General features: G+C 31.6%; 3 protein-coding genes across 3 annotated transcripts; all 3 read right to left on the reverse strand.

Moving 5' to 3' along the window:
- Nucleotides 1-4,408: 4,408 nt before the first annotated feature.
- On the reverse strand, nucleotides 4,409-6,826 carry LOC147803076 (uncharacterized). Its single transcript, XM_087152880.1, has one exon. The coding sequence runs from the start codon at nucleotides 6,824-6,826 to the stop codon at nucleotides 4,409-4,411; it is 2,418 nt and encodes an 805-aa protein (XP_087009006.1).
- Nucleotides 6,827-6,838: 12 nt separating this feature from the next.
- On the reverse strand, nucleotides 6,839-7,447 carry LOC147803077 (uncharacterized). The gene has a single exon (XM_087152882.1). It carries the CDS (start codon nucleotides 7,445-7,447, stop codon nucleotides 6,839-6,841), a length of 609 nt encoding a protein of 202 aa, XP_087009008.1.
- A 16-nt stretch (nucleotides 7,448-7,463) lies between these two features.
- On the reverse strand, nucleotides 7,464-8,330 carry LOC147803078 (uncharacterized). The gene has a single exon (XM_087152883.1). The coding sequence runs from the start codon at nucleotides 8,328-8,330 to the stop codon at nucleotides 7,464-7,466; it is 867 nt and encodes a 288-aa protein (XP_087009009.1).
- Nucleotides 8,331-17,535: the final 9,205 nt, after the last annotated feature.

Here is a 17,535-nt window from a genome sequence, read left to right on the forward strand (position 1 = left end):
TATTGCACTAATAGATGGCAGCACCATGATGTCGAAATTTCTTTATTTTATTTTGTGGTTAAATTAAGAGGCAAAAATAAATTAAGAAAACTACAGGATTAAAAAAAATTGTATCATCAATGCATTATGAAATACTTTTTTTTAAAACATTTTAAGAAGTAGTTAAATTGTACTCCATCTTGCTTGCACTTTTATTTCCCCAAAAAGAGAGTAGCTCTAAAGCAGTTTTATAATTTATCAGAGAGAGGGCAGCACTAAAATTGAAATTCAAGTAAGCCCAATAGAGAGCAGCACTATAGTAAGCAAGGCTCTTTGTTCGAAGAGGAAAATTTAAATGCATTTAAAAAATTTAATCAGGGAGTCAAATGATACGGCTGACAAACGTAATAATCACCAACAATTTTTTTATTTTTTATTTTTCCTATAATTTTTTCTATAAGAAGAAAAAAACTAAAGTTTAAGGAAAAAAAAATCTTTCTAAACCGCATAGAATTCTTTAAATTATTTTTAAAGTGCAATTTCAAAAATAGCAAGCTAATTTTTTTTTTTTAAATTTGTATGAAATGTTTTTACAGCTGCAAGTCCGTGGTGTGCTCTAAAAAAATATTGGTGGCTGACTTTAGACGATAATTTTTTATTAAAAACTGATAAAAATTAAAATAAATAAAAAAAACTAGAATTCTGCAAATATAATGGTTTCATTTGAATTTTTAATATGTTCACGCTAATTAAAAATAATTAAATGAAGAGAGTTATTTAATTAGTACGATTTTTAATAATTTGTGGAACTATTGTGCCCCTGAGATGAAGTGCATATATTTGTGACAAGAGTTCATCTACTGATGTATTTTGAATTTTAATTTAAAGAAAAGAAAACTTTTTTAAAATTTAATGTCGATTTAGGATAAAAACACATTTAATGTATCATGCGAGAAATTTCTGAAGATAAAAGCTGAGTAGGTTGGTCTTCTTCATTCCAATTTTTATTTATTTAATTTAATTTAATATTAATTTATTATTTTGGAAATGATTTAAAATTCTTGCAATGACTGGTTAGTTTCCTTTGAGGTTTAACACTTGAACACATCATTTTGACGCGGGAATTATCTAACAAATAATGATCTCTAAGTATTTTTCTCTTAAGTGACACCACAAACTCTGATATTTTTCTTTCAATTGTCATCCTAATAGTTATTAATTATTTTGGTTGGCTGTTTTAAATAATACTTTAAAAAGTGTCAAAAAATTAATTTCATTAGATTGTCATTAGATTTCGTTGTGTATTTCATTAGATTCCTTTTGCTAGGTTGTTTTAAGTAATAATTAGTATTGAATGTTGAGTTTTTCTAGTATATACAGTCGGATTTCTATTTAACTACTAGGAATTTTTCTATTTTGCGATTTTTTTTCGAGGAACCAAGAACATTTTGGAAATTTCTTCGTCAAATAACTTCCAAATAGCGAAGTGAATTTTCTATTTAACGAACCTTTCTTTGAGATCCACTTTCCCTATTTCCCAAAATATGATAGAACATTTAAAACTTGTTAACGCATTTTATGGGGGAAATGACTTTGAACTGATTTTCGAAGCCACTTAACTTTCAGAGCAAGCAGTAAAATCCCTTTCCCTTTTTGTTTGCATTTCAAACGAAAAACTCAGACAAAATTTACGGATTTTATCAGTAGCAATTTAACTTAAGAACGCATATTGTAATGTATGTTTATAGTTACTTTTATAATAAAAGCTGCTATTATTTTACACATAAATTTAGCTTTTTTTTTGCTGAAAATGTATGTTGCATGATGGTGTAACACTGAAGAATGTTTTGCTCTATTCCTGCTTTCAACGCAGATTTCTTTCATGGTTAAGATTTGTAAAATAAATAGTAGATACTAGTTTACAAGATAAATTTGCATCAATTGCTAATTTAATTATGTCTAGTGTTTATGAATTTAAAACCTAGTTTGTTTTGTTTAAGTATTTCAAAAGATGATTTTCTATTTAACGAATTTTCCATATAACGAACTTATTATCTGGATTTAGCGACTTTGTTAGATAGAGGTCCGAGTGCATTTACAATAATTTTGTTTTGTTTTCTATAGAAAAAAACTCAGTTATGAGGTAATTATTTAGATTATTTAATTTTTGATCCTTTCTAAACTGGCTGTAGAAATTTTAAACATAAACGGTGGTTTCATACCGTCTGCTACGCATCACATCAATTATTAATGATGGAGCTTGTCTTTTTTGAGCTATACCATACATCTCTCTCTGTATATAAGTGAAAGTCCGTCTGGATTTTAGTTTGCTAAGAGTTCAAGAAGGAGAGCACAAATTTCGTGTTTTTTCAGCAATTTTCAAACTTTCAAAGGGTGGTTTGTAAGCAATCACCTCTTTCCGCCGTTAAGTAGTTCCTGTACAATATTGATGAAATCCATTGTTATAGATTAAAACGTGAGGCTGTCATATAAACACCATCTTTAAAAAATATTTGAATACTGTAATATTCTTGTAAAAGCTTTGTATTAACAATTATACTATCACAGCTATCTAGTATTAAATTCAAGGTAAAATAATTTTATAGTTTTTTTTTTTTTTTTTTTTTACCCTATCAACTTCTGAATTAATGTTATAGCAAGCCTATGATCAGGATTCTAACCTGAATTTTTGCATACATGATGCATTGTATTGACATTTATACTATCATGGCTGTATATATTATTGTATTCAAGAAGAAAGAAGTTATTTATTTATTTTATTTTTTTACTGCATCTAAAAATTCACTTCATTTTAATGAAGGAATATATTTTTGACATATTGTATGTGAATGCTCAATTATTCTCATTTTGAATTTCATGAATTTATTTTTAGCTCAGTTGGACACTTATTTAATAAAAATTAAAATACTTAAAAAATATTCGACAATTGCATTGTTCAAATCAATAGAATATTTTTTTTTATATATATAATAAAGTTTCACAATTTATTTATGTTTTGATTAAACAAAATATTCATGAGTAACTATTTGGATTAACCCTATTGAATATGCACTTGCATTGAATAAAATAGCTTGCTTTCTTAAGAGAAAAACTATTTGTGCTCAATATAATAGCTATTGTAAAATTTACAAAAAAATATTAGATAAATTGTTATTACTATGTTCATATTATTATAAAAATATCCCTTTGTCACTTAATGAATTTTAATTACCTGGCACCTAAGTTAAGAAAATAACCATAAATCATTCCGCACAGATGCCTCCATGCAAAACAACAGCAACAATGAGGCAGTTAATTAAATATTTAATTAAAGAAAAAAATATAGATTCTGAAATCTTTAACTCTCAAATTTGCAACATTTCAAAAAAATAGACAGTTAATTATTGATATGTATGAGTACTTCAAAGTAACTTAATTAGCTTGAAGCTAATTTAAATTGTAAAACTTAAGTGTGCATAAGGGTTTATAAAATATATCATTATTATTATCAGTGTCGCTAATAAATTAAAATAAATAATGCGGACGCCTTTTAAATAAAATCAATCAAATGAACTACAAGTTCTACAAATGAATGACAACAATTATAAAACTTTAATCTTTTAATAACTAATAATTTAGCATCAAAAACGGATTCCAAAAAATTATAATAATAATTACAACAAAAAAGAACAACAAAAACTATCTCCGGTTGCCACGCAACCTAAAGTGAAATATTAAAACAAATAAATCTAAAGAAAATTATAGAAGGTGGCGCTTCTGTCAAATATACATACGTTAATGACTTAAAATCTTAAACATACTCCCACCTTGCAAAGTGATATTATAAATAGCACTTTGGAACAAACAGTTAGCATTTCTTTAAAATACAAACTAACTCATGTATATTGGTCTCCTTTATATGAAACTAATTAAAAAATATTCACTCATTATATAAATAACAAAAAGTTCATAAATCTAAACGTTGTGGAATTTTTATGATTCTTCCCAATCTGCCTTTGATAAGAGAATTCATTTCCAAATTATCAGGCACATCAACGGACTTGGGAATATTATCAACTTCCAAGTTAATTTTCTTTGAAGACTTTTCCAGAACATCCATATCGTTCTTTGCTGATAGCTCTAAAGGATAAAGTCTTTGGAAAGGTCGGATCCTTTCTCCTTGAGAGGTTCTTAATCTGGCTACTCTAGGAATACTGTCCTTTCCAGGATAAAGCTCCAAGACAATTCCAAGAGGCCAATCTATGCGTCGAGCATTATCTTGTCCTATTAAAACAATATCACCGATGTTTATTACATCATTCCTTCTTATTCCTTTGTGCACTAGCTGAGCAAGATATTCATTTCTAAATCTTTGTTTGAGATCTTCACGTAATTTTTGCAAAAATTTTACGCGTTTCAACATAGAGGTTCAATTCACAAGATCTAGATCGGGAGTTTCGTTGCTGTTGCTACCTTCCCTGTATATAAATGTTGCCGGAGTTAAAGGTACTAATTCAGATGGATTATCGTGAATGTAGGTCAATGGTCTGCTGTTTATAACCGATTCACAGTCACATAAAATTGTTGTTAGTTCTTCATAATCCACAACAGATTTACCTAACACACGACGCAGAAGAGTCTTAAGCATTCCAACTATCCGCTCCCACCATCCACCCCACCATGCTGCTGTGGGTGGAATAAATTTCCAAACTATTTTCTGAGCGGTTGAGTATACAGCAATTTTGTCCCAATCTAAGTTCTTTAAATAATTGTTTGCTCCTACAAAATTCTTTCCATTATCCGAGTAAATGACCGATATTCTACCTCTTCTTGCGATAAATCGTCTGAATGCTTGAATGAAAGCATCTGTAGTGAGAGACCGTACTAATTCAAAGTGAACTGCTCGGTACACAGCACAGGTAAACAAAACGATCCAAGCTTTTTCATTCGATTTTAGATACAGAGGACCGGCATAGTTCACACCAGACACTTGGAAAACTTTTGTCTGAGTAACTCTTTCTCTTGGAAGGGGCGCAAAAGGAACTTCTACTGGTTTAGCTTGATGACGCTTACAAGTCACACACTTGGAAATGACTTTATTTACTAACTTTTTAGCTTTAAGAATCCAGTATCGCTCTCTGAGTCTTGAGAGTAAGATGGAACGACCTGCATGCATCGCTTTTACATGCTCTTCACGGATTAATTCTAACACAACAGTGTTAGCAGGTAAAAGGATTGGACATCTGAAATTCTCATTCTCATCACTATGTACCAGTTTGGTCTTTAATAGAATATCACTTTTATCTCGAAAAGCTTGTATTTTGGTGAGAAATTTATCATCTTGGAAATGCGTTGTTTGCATTGACTTAAAAATCACACTTTCTGCCTTTATTAACTCCTCACAGATTAAATTTCCCTTCAACTTATCCTGATGTGAAACGTTGTGGACAAAACGTAGGATCCAAGCGACTACTCTCACATTTCTGCTATATGTTGAAAAGTAATTACACCATATTTCCGTTACTTCAATATTTACCATGGAAATAACTACTTGTTTTCTTTTTTCCAAATTTACTTCCTCTTCATTAACGGAAATTTCGTCAGCTGCTGCAGGCCATTGCGTGTGGGAATGATATAGCCAGCTGGGGCCCTCCCACCACTTCGAATTGTCAAGTTGTTGAGCAGAGCAACCTCTACTTGGTAAGTCTGTGGGATTCATAGATCCGGGCAAATGCCTCCATGCTTTTACTGGAGTCAATTTCCTGATTTCTTGAACTCGATTTTCTACAAATACACCCCATGTGTCTTCTCTTTTAAGCCAAGCTAGTACAGTTGTTGAGTCTGTCCAGAAATGAACTTTGTCCGTCTGAAACTGTTTTACTATTTCAATAGATAGACGAGCTGCAATCGTGGCACCAAGAAGTTCAAGTCGAGCAATCGTTGTTTCCTTTTTCCCGCTAGGTGCGATTCTTGCTTTACTCTGTATCAGGTGAACTTGAACATTGCTTTCATCTTCTATTCTCAGGAAAAATACTGTGGAATACGCAAATTTACTGGCATCACAAAAGAAATGTAATGAAATGCGTTCGTAACCTTTGTCACAATGTAACCACCTTGGGATTTCTATGTGCTTCAGATATTCAAGCTGACTTAGCCACTTTGTAAAATCTTCTCGTGTTTTTGTGTCAACTTCATCGTCCCAACCAATTTTGTCGTTCCACAAATTTTGTAACCATAATTTTGGTCGTAGCGACACCGGGCTAGTTATCCCCATAGGATCAAAAACTCTGTGTGAGGCAGCTAAAATGCTTCTTTTGGTGATTTTTTCATGTTTTGTGTCTTTCATATTAGGAATATTAATTAACAGAGTATCACTTTGTCTATTCCACTTCATTCCCAGAATATTGGTCTCACTAGAATTAGGTTCTGATGGGTTAGTAGACTCCCACCCTCGTAAATCAAATTGTCTTTCAGCCATAATATTAGTAGCAACTTCTATAAATTGTTTCAGCTCTGATTCAGTTTTCACGCTTGTGAGGCAATTATCTACATAAAAACTGCTTATTAGTTCCTGTATAATCTCTTTAGGGTATTTTTCATTCCCTCCCATTGCTTCTTCTAGTTTACTATTATTCAAATGGTATTGAATAGTGGCTCCTAGCAAAAACGGACTACAAGAAACGCCAAACACAACTCTTCGATGACGAAAATGTTTCAGCTGTCCATCTTCTCCATACCATAAGAATCGCAAGAAATTTCTATCATTTTCATAAAGACTTATTTGCAAAAAAGCTTTACGTATATCAGCTGTTACACCAAATTGATATCTTCGAAATTTATTTATCATTGAGGGAATTACTTATATCAAATTTAGCCCCTTTTCTACACAATCATTTAAACTAGGAACTCCTTTTCTCTTAGAAGAAGTATTGAACACGGGCCTGATTTTAGTTGTGCTGCTCTCCTTTATCACAGGTCGATGAGGTAAGTAGTGACAAGGTATTCCCATGTCTTCTTTTGGAACCTCTTCAATTATTTCCTCCTTTTCCCAGTCCTTGAACACTTCTTCATAGGCATCATACAATTTGTCAGTTTTCAACTTGCGTGTTGTCATTTGCAGTCTCTTTAACGCCAAATCATAATTATCTGGCAAAGGCAAATGCCCATCAAGCCATGGCAGACTAACTATAAAACGGCCATCTCCTTCAACTTTCACTGTATTTAAGAAATGTTCCATTGAGGCTTCTTGCAGTTCCTCTCTAGATTTTTGCTCTGAAGGATCTTTTATTCCTAAAGAATCTAATCTCCACAGCTCAGAAATATTCATTTCTTTCACTAAAAGGGAAGTAACCAACATTGCGCTGCTTGATGGTAAATCATATTCAGGTGCTTTCCCTGTTAAAGTCCATCCCAGTAGTGTCTCTATTGCTACTAATCCACTGGCCAAAACTCTTCTTTTTCCAGTCATAAGTTTTCCTATTACGTCAGCTCCAAGCAGAATTTGAAATCGGTTGTGACTCATTTCCGACGTCTGACAACTTTATATTCATTTCTTCAAGCTCTTTTAACCAGGGTCCAAAGCTAACAGGTGTTATAGTATCACAAATAGATGCTTGATCTAAAGCTTCCATGTTACAAGTCAAGTTATTCTCTGGATTCCTTAATCTAATTCTATAACACGTGTGTTCAAATTTATCTGATTTATGACCACCAAACAAAGAGTGTATGAGAGTTTCTTTTCTCAAGGGAACATATTCCATCTTTTCAGCCAAATTTTTTAAAATATATGTTCTTTGTGATCCAGAATCTAAAACTGCTCTCACCACAATTTCTTTTCTATCAGATATCAGCTTTAGTTTCATAGTTTGAAGGAACACTTTCGGACCGTACGTGATGTTGGACATGTTTATTTTAGAACTTTCACTTTTCTGCCCAGATTTATCAGGTTCACGATTTTTTGCCGCTAAAGATTCACACATTAGTATCACATGTCTTTTACCGCATATGACACATTTTATGAAAGCTTTGCAGTTACGAACTGGATGTCCTTGCATTAAACAGGCAAAACAACATTGACTTTCTCTTACTATGTTCTCTCTTTCAGCTAAAGTCATATTTCGAGCGGAAAAGCAATCTGAACTTTTATGTTTCCCTGAACAAAACACACACACTTTCTTCAAATCTTTTACATCTGTAGTCAATAGATTTGCCGCTGTTGGAAATCTTTTTGTTGGCAAATCTCTTGCTTTCTTTTTAAAGGGCTGGCGTTTTTCATCAGATCCCAAGCCAAAACTTGACATGGCCAAATTAATTCTTTCTTCACCTTCCGTTTCTGCCTTCAGAAAAGCCATGATGTTTGTTAATCGCTCTTTGGCGTCAACTGAAGCAACGCGCGAAGTTCCAGGCTTTTAGAAACTCTTCTTGGAAACAAGATTCTACCATAGGGAATAGTATTGAAGCGCATTTCTCGGTCGTAACACCTAACGTTTCTAAGGCTCTAAGATATGACTCTAGTTTGTCATAAAGGGACGTCATAGATATCTTTTCATGCTTTTGAACGGAAACTATGAGCTGCAACAATTCCCTAACATAAACTTCGACCAAAAGGTCATCCTTGCCAAATCGGGCTTTGAGGCTATCTACTGCTTTGGTATAGTTTGCAGCTGTTGGAGGAAAGCTTTCTACAACTTCTCTAGCTCTAGATCCAACAGTTGTAGCCTGAATCAGGTACTGAAATTTGTTTTCAGGGGCAATATCTGTATCGTTATTAATTTGCTCAAATTGTCCCCAAAATAGTAGCCAATCTTTTAAATCTCCACTAAATTGCCTAAGTTCTAATTTTGGCAAATTAAACTGCTTTCTGGCACTGGCACTAATAATATTTGGCGGAGACTCACCGGTTCTTTGCGACGTAGCTTGCTCGCCAACTCCAGTTCATGTTTTCTTATATTTTCTCTCTCTTCATATTCTCTTTGTCTCTCCCTTTCTTCATATTCTCTTTGTCTCTCTTTTTCTTCATATTCTCTTTGTCTCTCTTTTTCTTCATATTCTCTTCGTCTCTCTTTTTCTTCATATTCCTCCTTTTGTCGTCGATCATTGACAGTAACTACCAATACACTTGTTACAAAATCTGGATCAGCTAAATATTCTTTACTTTTCAAAATGATCGTTTTCAGATCCGCTACAGTAGCTTTTTGAGGTAATACTTCGCCAATTTCTTGGGCAACAATAATAAGATCTTCCTTTTTAAATCCTTTTGATGCTAAAAACATTTTTCAAATCAGAAGTAGCGTATCAACCGTCCTGTCGCAAACGCCACAAATGTCGCTAATAAATTAAAATAAATAATGCGGACGCCTTTTAAATAAAATCAATCAAATGAACTACAAGTTCTACAGATGAATGACAACAATTATGAAACTTTAATCTTTTAATAACTAATAATTTAGCATCAAAAACGGATTCTAAAAAATAATAATAATAATTACAACAAAAAAGAACAGCAACAAAAACTATCTCCGGTTGCCACGCAACCTAAAGTGAAATATTAAAACAAATAAATCTAAAGAAAATTAAAGGTGGCGCTTCTGTCAAATATACATACGTTAATGACTTAAAATCTTAAACAATCAGTATTATTTAAAATACATTTCTGGTTTAATTTAATAACATTTGTAAAGAGACAACAATAATTTTAAAAATGCACTTGAAATATATACAAATAGTATATCAATTTATGGCAAACAGTATAAAATCTATTTCTTTTTATTGTAATATAGCAATACTTGATAATGATCAACCCAAAATTTTAAGGGTAACATAAATAATGTTAAAATGACCAATTAAATCATACAAAATTTAAATTCTTTTTATGAACCAATATATGATATGAATATTTTAAGTTCTGTTATTCTTAATTAGATAGCAAAATTTGATTGCAAAAATTAATCTTTAAAAATAACTTTATAAATAAATAGAATGTCAAAAACAACCAACGAACTGTAAATACAAGATACCTAAAGAAGCCCTACATGCAAACCACACCAAACCGACACTATAATCATTTCTTGTTACGCTTTGAAGAAATTGTCTGTAATAAGAATTACAAGAGTTGAAGAGATTTCTCAAATTAACAAAGTTTGCTTACTGGTCAAATCAGAAGAAATATACACCAAAGCTACCGTAACATCCGCAAAAACAGAACGCAAGAAAGTCTGAAAACACTCTTTCTAATTTACCAAAAACATTTTCTTCGAAAACAAAAGTAGATTTGCATCATTCTGTTCAGACATTAAAATAATTTAATTCAAGAGTTAGCAATTTGAATCTTAACTCAAATATCATTTAATAGAATAATCAATGTGGATAATAAAAACTCTTAAATGTTATTGCTATTCTTCAAAATCACTGAAAACATCGTTAATGTTCATTTTTAAAAAAACGTAACACTCGAATAAAATATATAACACTCATTTTTTTTTATGGAAAATAAAATATGGAAAAATTTATTTTGTACATCACTTTTGTATATTAATTAATTGCAAATCCTTATCACTGAAATAAAAAAAACATAAACTAAAGTATTCAAATACCGTGAAAATAAATTCGTTTCAGAATTCAAGTTAATTCCAACAATAATTCAATTTTCAATAAATTCTTCAACTGTATCAAACATCACCAAAAGGCTAATAATAAGATCAGATATGCCGCTTAACTGGATAAATTATAAAATTTCAGGTTGTAAAAAAAAAATAAAATTAAACTTTTCTATTATATTTTTAACTTCTAAAAAAAGATTTTAAGTCAAATGCTCTATCAATTTGTCATACAAAAATTAAAATTCAATTAAATGTTGTAAACATAAAATATAATGAATTATAATAAATACCAAAAAGGATACGAAACTGAAGGACGTTCGATGAAGTTCCATGTAAACGAAATCAGAAACAAGACGAGAGTTGAAGGAAAAACAAATTTAGTTTCTTCTTTATGATGAATCATAAATTAATAGATATTTCTTTCGAGTAGCGTAGGAGGGGGAATGTCGAACATCAGACGAAATAGAGCATCGTAAACCATTCCAGGGTCAAGGTTCATCCAATTCCATAATTCCAATTCCATTCGCAGCATTGCAAATTCTCCGCTAAGCATGAGCTCCAGTATGAAGTATAAAGTAGCCGTGAAGATAAAAAATTATGGATTTGAAGATCAGTAGATGCTTTTAAAGACTTGCGTTGATAACCCAATTTCGTTCCTTGTAACTAGGCACCAATTTTATGAAGAAAGAAAGCCAAGGGTGCCATTTTAAGTGGTGATGATGGTGGAATATTAAGGTTTGGGTGGAGTTTGTATATTACGGTATAGTGGACTAGTTGAAGATATTGACAAATTGAAGATTGATGCTGAAAACAGAAGGGTGATGAAAATAATACTTGAACCGGATCAGAATTAATAAAAAGCTTTTATTTATTATATTTGCAGAGCTCGAGATACCAAATATACATATTATCCATACGAATTTCAGTTGAATGAATTTTGCATAATAATATTAATAAGGACAGGCCATGGGAGATAAATCCCCCACAACCTGCCTAATCAAAAGCCAAATTAAAAAGTACATGTAATTTGTTCCCAACGGACACAGAAGCATGGGTAGGAGATCCAAAATTGGCGATTTATTAAAATATAGCATAGCCAAAACAAAGCCAATCAGCATATCAATATTGGGTTTAAAATAATACCTTGGCGATCACGAGTCGCCAACAAATTTATGAGAATTATTACAACCATGCAACTGAAAAATTTTTGCGGTTGGAAATTTAGAATAAAAATTTATAAATAGATTTTTGTTTTCGATTAGAGGCGACAGTGAATTAATATGTCTGCATAATAATGAAATAAAAAGTATCCGTTACATTGATCTATAGGAGAAGGATAAATATTATTTTCGTTTCAAAAGATTAAGTCTTTGATTTATTTTTAAATGTAATTCTTCTATTAATAAAAATAAGCTTAAGTAATGAAGGATATTTTAAAAAGATAGGAAATAAATATGTAATGCCAATTATGGCATCACAATGGGCAAACTAAATGCACCTTTAAACTTCGAATTTAAAATATGAAAGATGTGGCAAAAATCTGTTTCTTAAACGATCTTACATCTTCCTATATAGTTGGAATTCTGATCATAAGTTTGAGTTTTCCTCTGCTAAAATCATTCAACTTTGCTCGTCATCTATCGAGCTTTTTGGGAATTGCTCTATATTTTAAAAAATACTAATAATTTACTTAATGGTCTTTATAGCCAGCATGTATAGAAATCTATTCCAATTTTATCGTTCACATCCTGGGCCTCCCACCAAACCTCCTAACAGCTGTTTCTTATCACCCTTCTTTTATTATCTTGTTCAATTTGCTTCCCTGTCCTGATTGGTTAAATCACTTTGCATGTGATTATCGCTATATTTTTTTTAAAGTCATTTCTCGATTTGAAGCCGAGGAAGGTTCTTGCTTAGAACTATAGTATGCCCATTTCTATAACTTGATTTGCACTTTATTCACGTTATTTTGCATTTTAGTCTACGTAGCACGAAGTATGCCCAATTCCTTTGGATTTTGAAATTATGTATGACTCACATATTGAGTTTGAAATTACAAACCAAGCCTGCTAACCGTTGGCTTTGCGAATCAAGTCAGGAAGGGTTCAGACAGGAGAGTTCCGCTAGCATGAAAGTATGATTTAGATGAGAACCACTCGGATAGATGGCACCACCACCCATTCAAGAGGTCACTTCCACAATTTAGTCATAAATCTGAAGACTGAAATTTTCTGAAGATTCTTGTATCCTGGTATTGCTCAGTGAGTGACCATTGGACTTTCGATTCCAGGCATTTTACGAGCACGCTAATCGCTAGCTTTCGGTGGGTCTTAAAGACTTTGAGGATCGAACTCCGGTCTACCTTATGCTCTAAAAACTGGGCTACCACGGCCTTGGACTGATTCTGTTGTTTGTTTGTTGTTGTTACTTATTCCATTTGGTCCAGAACAAGGATAGACTATGTCCAGAAGACCGTTCACCGACAGAAAATCATATACCATCGCCGGACCCTCCAAGATAAAATTCTTCTCTAGCCCCCCATACAGGACAGCAAATGATCAGGTGTAGCCTGGTGCACATTACATTTTAGGCATACAGGGAAAGTCTTGTGACCCTGAACAAATGTTAGTCCTCGGGTATGATCACTGATTAGTCTTGTTATAGCTGTCTGCAGTTTCCTATCACCTTTTAGCTCCAGATGGACTGATTCTTATATGAACAAATGAATTCAGCTTTTGAATACAGACATTTTAAAAATTTATTATAAAGAAAACTCTCCCATTTATGACAAAAGAAAATGAAGAGTCTGACGAAATATGGTTCATCAAGCTGTTGTTGCCATTTAACTTCACGTCAAATTCAATTCTTCAAAATTAAAAGCATTTAAAGAATAATCCGAGAATTCGAATTCGCTCAATCATTGACGATCAGAAGAAAATAAATACTTTTTCTTTTAACATTTACATCAAATAATATTCTATTATCCCTTTCTTTCAAATAACAAATGACATTCAAACACTCCTGACAGTTCTCTCCCCTCATTTTAGTTTTTAAACTTCAAAAATTAACAAATATTCCTACTTTTCTGTTGTATTACATTTTCTTAGTGACAGTCAATTTTCTTCGCAGACACTTTCTTAAAAAAGAGTGTTTCGTCGCTTAAAGTTAATTTGTCGCCGGGAGTGATTAAATTAGTGAGAAAAGAATTTTAAGATTCCTTTTTAATTGTCGATCAATGTTTTTGCGTCAATTGAAAATGTTATGATAAGAAAAATAATCGAGTTAGGATTTTTTTTTCTCTTCTTACATCGTAGATGATATTCTTTAAACAAAATAATAAGCAGTTTTTTGATGTTGATATTTACGTATACTTTTCTTTTCAAAATTGATTTGTATTTCTGTACTTCATAAATTTTAATGCATATGAAAACAGGAATATTTTTCTATTGAAAAAGAAATTGATTCCTATTATTTTTGGTTTCTAATATTTGGTTTTACAGCTTGAAATATTTAAAAGCAGGTAGGAAAAAAAGTAAAAACGAAATGTTTTAAATTATTTCTGTTGCTGACAAATTAAGATTTTGAGAGACTTTTAAATTTTAATATGTTTAACTGATAAAAAGAACAAATCGGTATTTTGAGATTTTAAGTTTCAAAGGAAGCTAAAACTTTTTAAACTTTAAACAGCCTTGCATTAAGTTCCTTTTTTTCTAGACTGAGGCAAACTTTTGAACCACGATGTGAAGCTAATACCCTTACAAAAATTTATGTTGATTTTGAGGTTTATTTGAGGTGTCAAGGTTGATTTGAAGTTTATTTAAAAGACAACTTTAAAAATTCCACCTCCTAAGGTGCGTAATTAGGGTAAATTAAATTATTTAGGTTGTTTTGAGGTTGAAGAAAATCAATTTTAGAACAATCAGCTTAGGGTTGTTTCTGAGGCGTACAGGTAATTTTTTTCTACACTTCAGGCAAATAAGTGTATTTGATGTATGAATAATTTCACTCGATCTCAACTAAAAGTACTGATGAGCTATATATGAGTGCAAACGGGGTTGAAATTGAGATTCATTACTGAGGTTCTTTTTATAGCAGAACATAACCTCTTTTCTACCTCAGGGATATTTTTTACGTCTGCCAACCTCAAAAACACCTTATTTTTTTGTGAGGGTATATCTGTTAGAGGGCTCGCTGCCATCTATTTACCAGGTTTACGATTTTGTAACCACTATTTTATACCACTTAACTCGGATGGATCTTTATGCAGGATCCAATTTATGTCTTATAAGTCTTGGATGGTTATTTTATTTGCATTATATCAACGAATACCAAGTCATGCCATAAAAGGAAAATTCTCGAGAATTCAAACACCAGCGCGGAATAGTAAAATTATTTCTTGGGAATGGTTGAGATATAGTGAGCAAGAGGCAGAAGTAAAATAAAATTTTTCAAGAATCATATCAGGATTTTTCTTATAAAAAAATATCTGTAACTTACGCTATTGTTTTAAAAGTTAAAAGCTAATTTTGGGAATATTTGTTTTTTAAAAAATTTATGCATTTTAGTAGAGTTGCTTTGATAAACAGTTTGAAGCATTTCAATAAATATTCAGATGCATTATGTATTTTCAAGTTACTAACTATGAATAAGAAAAATTGAATATCATTTCCATTCTTTTTCTGAAATTGGCATTTGCTGTTTCAAAGATCATTTGTATTGGCTATTTATAACGTCTTAAACGATCCATTTATCAGTTTGGGAGAAACTTCATTTCAAGAACAAGGCAGATTTCAGATTAGCTTAATTACTATTTATTCTGTTAAGCAAACAAGATTTTTCTTAAAGTTTTTATTTCTACTGAAGGGCAATAATTTGCTTAGATGAATACCGCATTTGCCTGTCCTCTATAGAGACTATATTCTTCGTTTTGTTTCTTTACAATTCACCTTTTTGTTCCTGGTGATAATGAACCTTGCAAATATCCTTTCTCTGAAATTGTATAATGCAGAAACTATTTCTTCGATCCGATTCGCATTTTAAAGACTTCACAGAAAATTGCATAGTTAAAAATTATGTATGAATTTTCGAATCTTACTGTTCAAACTTTCTGTTACCATTAAGTTAAATAATAAAAGTAATTGTTAAAATTTATTTTTTGCATAAACTTATTTTTGGATAAATAAATTTTTTTGAATGAGTGCAAAAGGCGAGTATTCGCCTCAAAAGTCTTCAAGTTATTGCGAAGTACTTAAAAAGGGAAATTATTATCAAGGGACTTTCGACCACTCTCCAGAAAGCCCATGCACACCGACAAGAGCCACTGCAGAACCAGAAGATCAATCATTGCGGACTCATTGGCACAAGGTCCCGAGTTACGCACGAGATAAACACCACGTTTGAGACAATGGACAAATGAGGCCTGTGATTGAGCTATTTTCACGTACTAAGAAGGTATATTAATGGTTCAAAAGGCTAACATTTAATACGCTAATTAATTAGAGTAGACCATATTTTAACTCTCTCCGTAAAATCATACTTTCTCTGAATAAACTTTGGGTACGGATTTTTGTTCTCAAAATATGAGAGATAGCCGCTATCTGAAAAATATGGTCCTAATGGTTTAAACAAAAGTGAGACCAAAAGTTTGGGTCCTTTATTGTTAATTTCAAATTTTCCATATTTTGTCATGACTTTTTATGCGAATCCGAAAATATTTACCCTTAACTACAAAACTAATTTTTCCAAATAAAATTTTTATACCTAATATAATTTCCTAATTAATATTATTGTAAATTTTTCTTTCATTATTTCATTTAATGGTCGCCGAAAATGTTTTTGACGTTGTTTCTCTGAATTGTCGTTATAGTAATGCAAAAAAGATGTTTGAAATTAAATTAAAAGCAGAAAAAATTAGTAGAATTTAGTTAAATATTTTAATGATCCTCATAGCATGTGCTTGCCATATAACATTTAATTAACAGCTTTTTCATATTTTAAATAAAATATATTTCAGCTTTTTCACATTTCTTTACCGAATAAAGCTAAACATGTAAAAAACGCAAATAATACCACATTCTCAGAGACACTGTAATTTCATTTGTAAACTGATTTTGGGATTTAAACACTGAAGTTATAATAGAACTGAAGCCGTAGTATATCTGCTTAGGTAATTTTATTTTTGCTTTTTTTGTGTTTAACTTTCTTTATGATCGTATCATTCGCAAAGTTCACCAGTTCTCTCATTGGACCCCTTAACCCCTTAACGATTGATTAATTTTCAGGAAAACGGTCATAAAAGTGCCTATTTTTTCGGCTTTTGTATTTGTATTACGCATTTGATTAGTGCTGACATCTAGTTTAAAATAAACTAACGATCTACAATTACCTTAAAAATATCCTGGTACTGCCATCTGATGTGTAAAATGAGAAATAAAATGTTTTCTGGGCAAAATAAATGAAATAGTTTTATTCTTATTGGCGAGTTACTACTGAACGCTCTAGCCCGTCAATATCACGGGAGCGAGAAATAGAGGGCGAAACCTCATCTCGTCATTTTCACGGGAGCGAGAAGGAAAGGGTTAATCTTTAAGTCCAATTTTTATGTTTTTTTTATTCAATAATATTAATTGCATTTATTGGAAGAAGGTAAAAATTGTAAGGAAAGAAGCAGAAAACAAAAAAAGTTTTTCAATTTATTACAACAAATCTACAATCTATGTACATCTGTATGTATGAGCACAGCCGCACAAATATGATATGTAACATTTTACAAATGAGTTAACAGTACATACTGATTTTACAGTACCAAAAATGAATGGTACGCAAAACTTGTTGCGGGATTAAAATGTTTTGTGTTATTAGGCATTTCAATATCTGAATTACAAAATCAATGCTGAAATGTTTAAGAATGTAAAACAATACAGCCTATACAATAAAGATGCTTAAATCGAATAACAAG

Source organism: Parasteatoda tepidariorum, chromosome 10, assembly GCF_982258835.1.
Source record: "Parasteatoda tepidariorum strain Cologne lab strain chromosome 10, Ptep-v5.0, whole genome shotgun sequence".
Lineage (NCBI taxonomy): Eukaryota > Metazoa > Arthropoda > Arachnida > Araneae > Theridiidae > Parasteatoda > Parasteatoda tepidariorum.

Coding starts and splice junctions, on each gene's coding strand:
- LOC147803077 (XM_087152882.1), bottom strand. CDS start 7,447: ATGACTGGAAAAAGAAGAGTTTTGGCCAGTGGATTAGTAGCAATAGAG.
- LOC147803076 (XM_087152880.1), bottom strand. CDS start 6,826: ATGATAAATAAATTTCGAAGATATCAATTTGGTGTAACAGCTGATATA.
- LOC147803078 (XM_087152883.1), bottom strand. CDS start 8,330: ATGGCTTTTCTGAAGGCAGAAACGGAAGGTGAAGAAAGAATTAATTTG.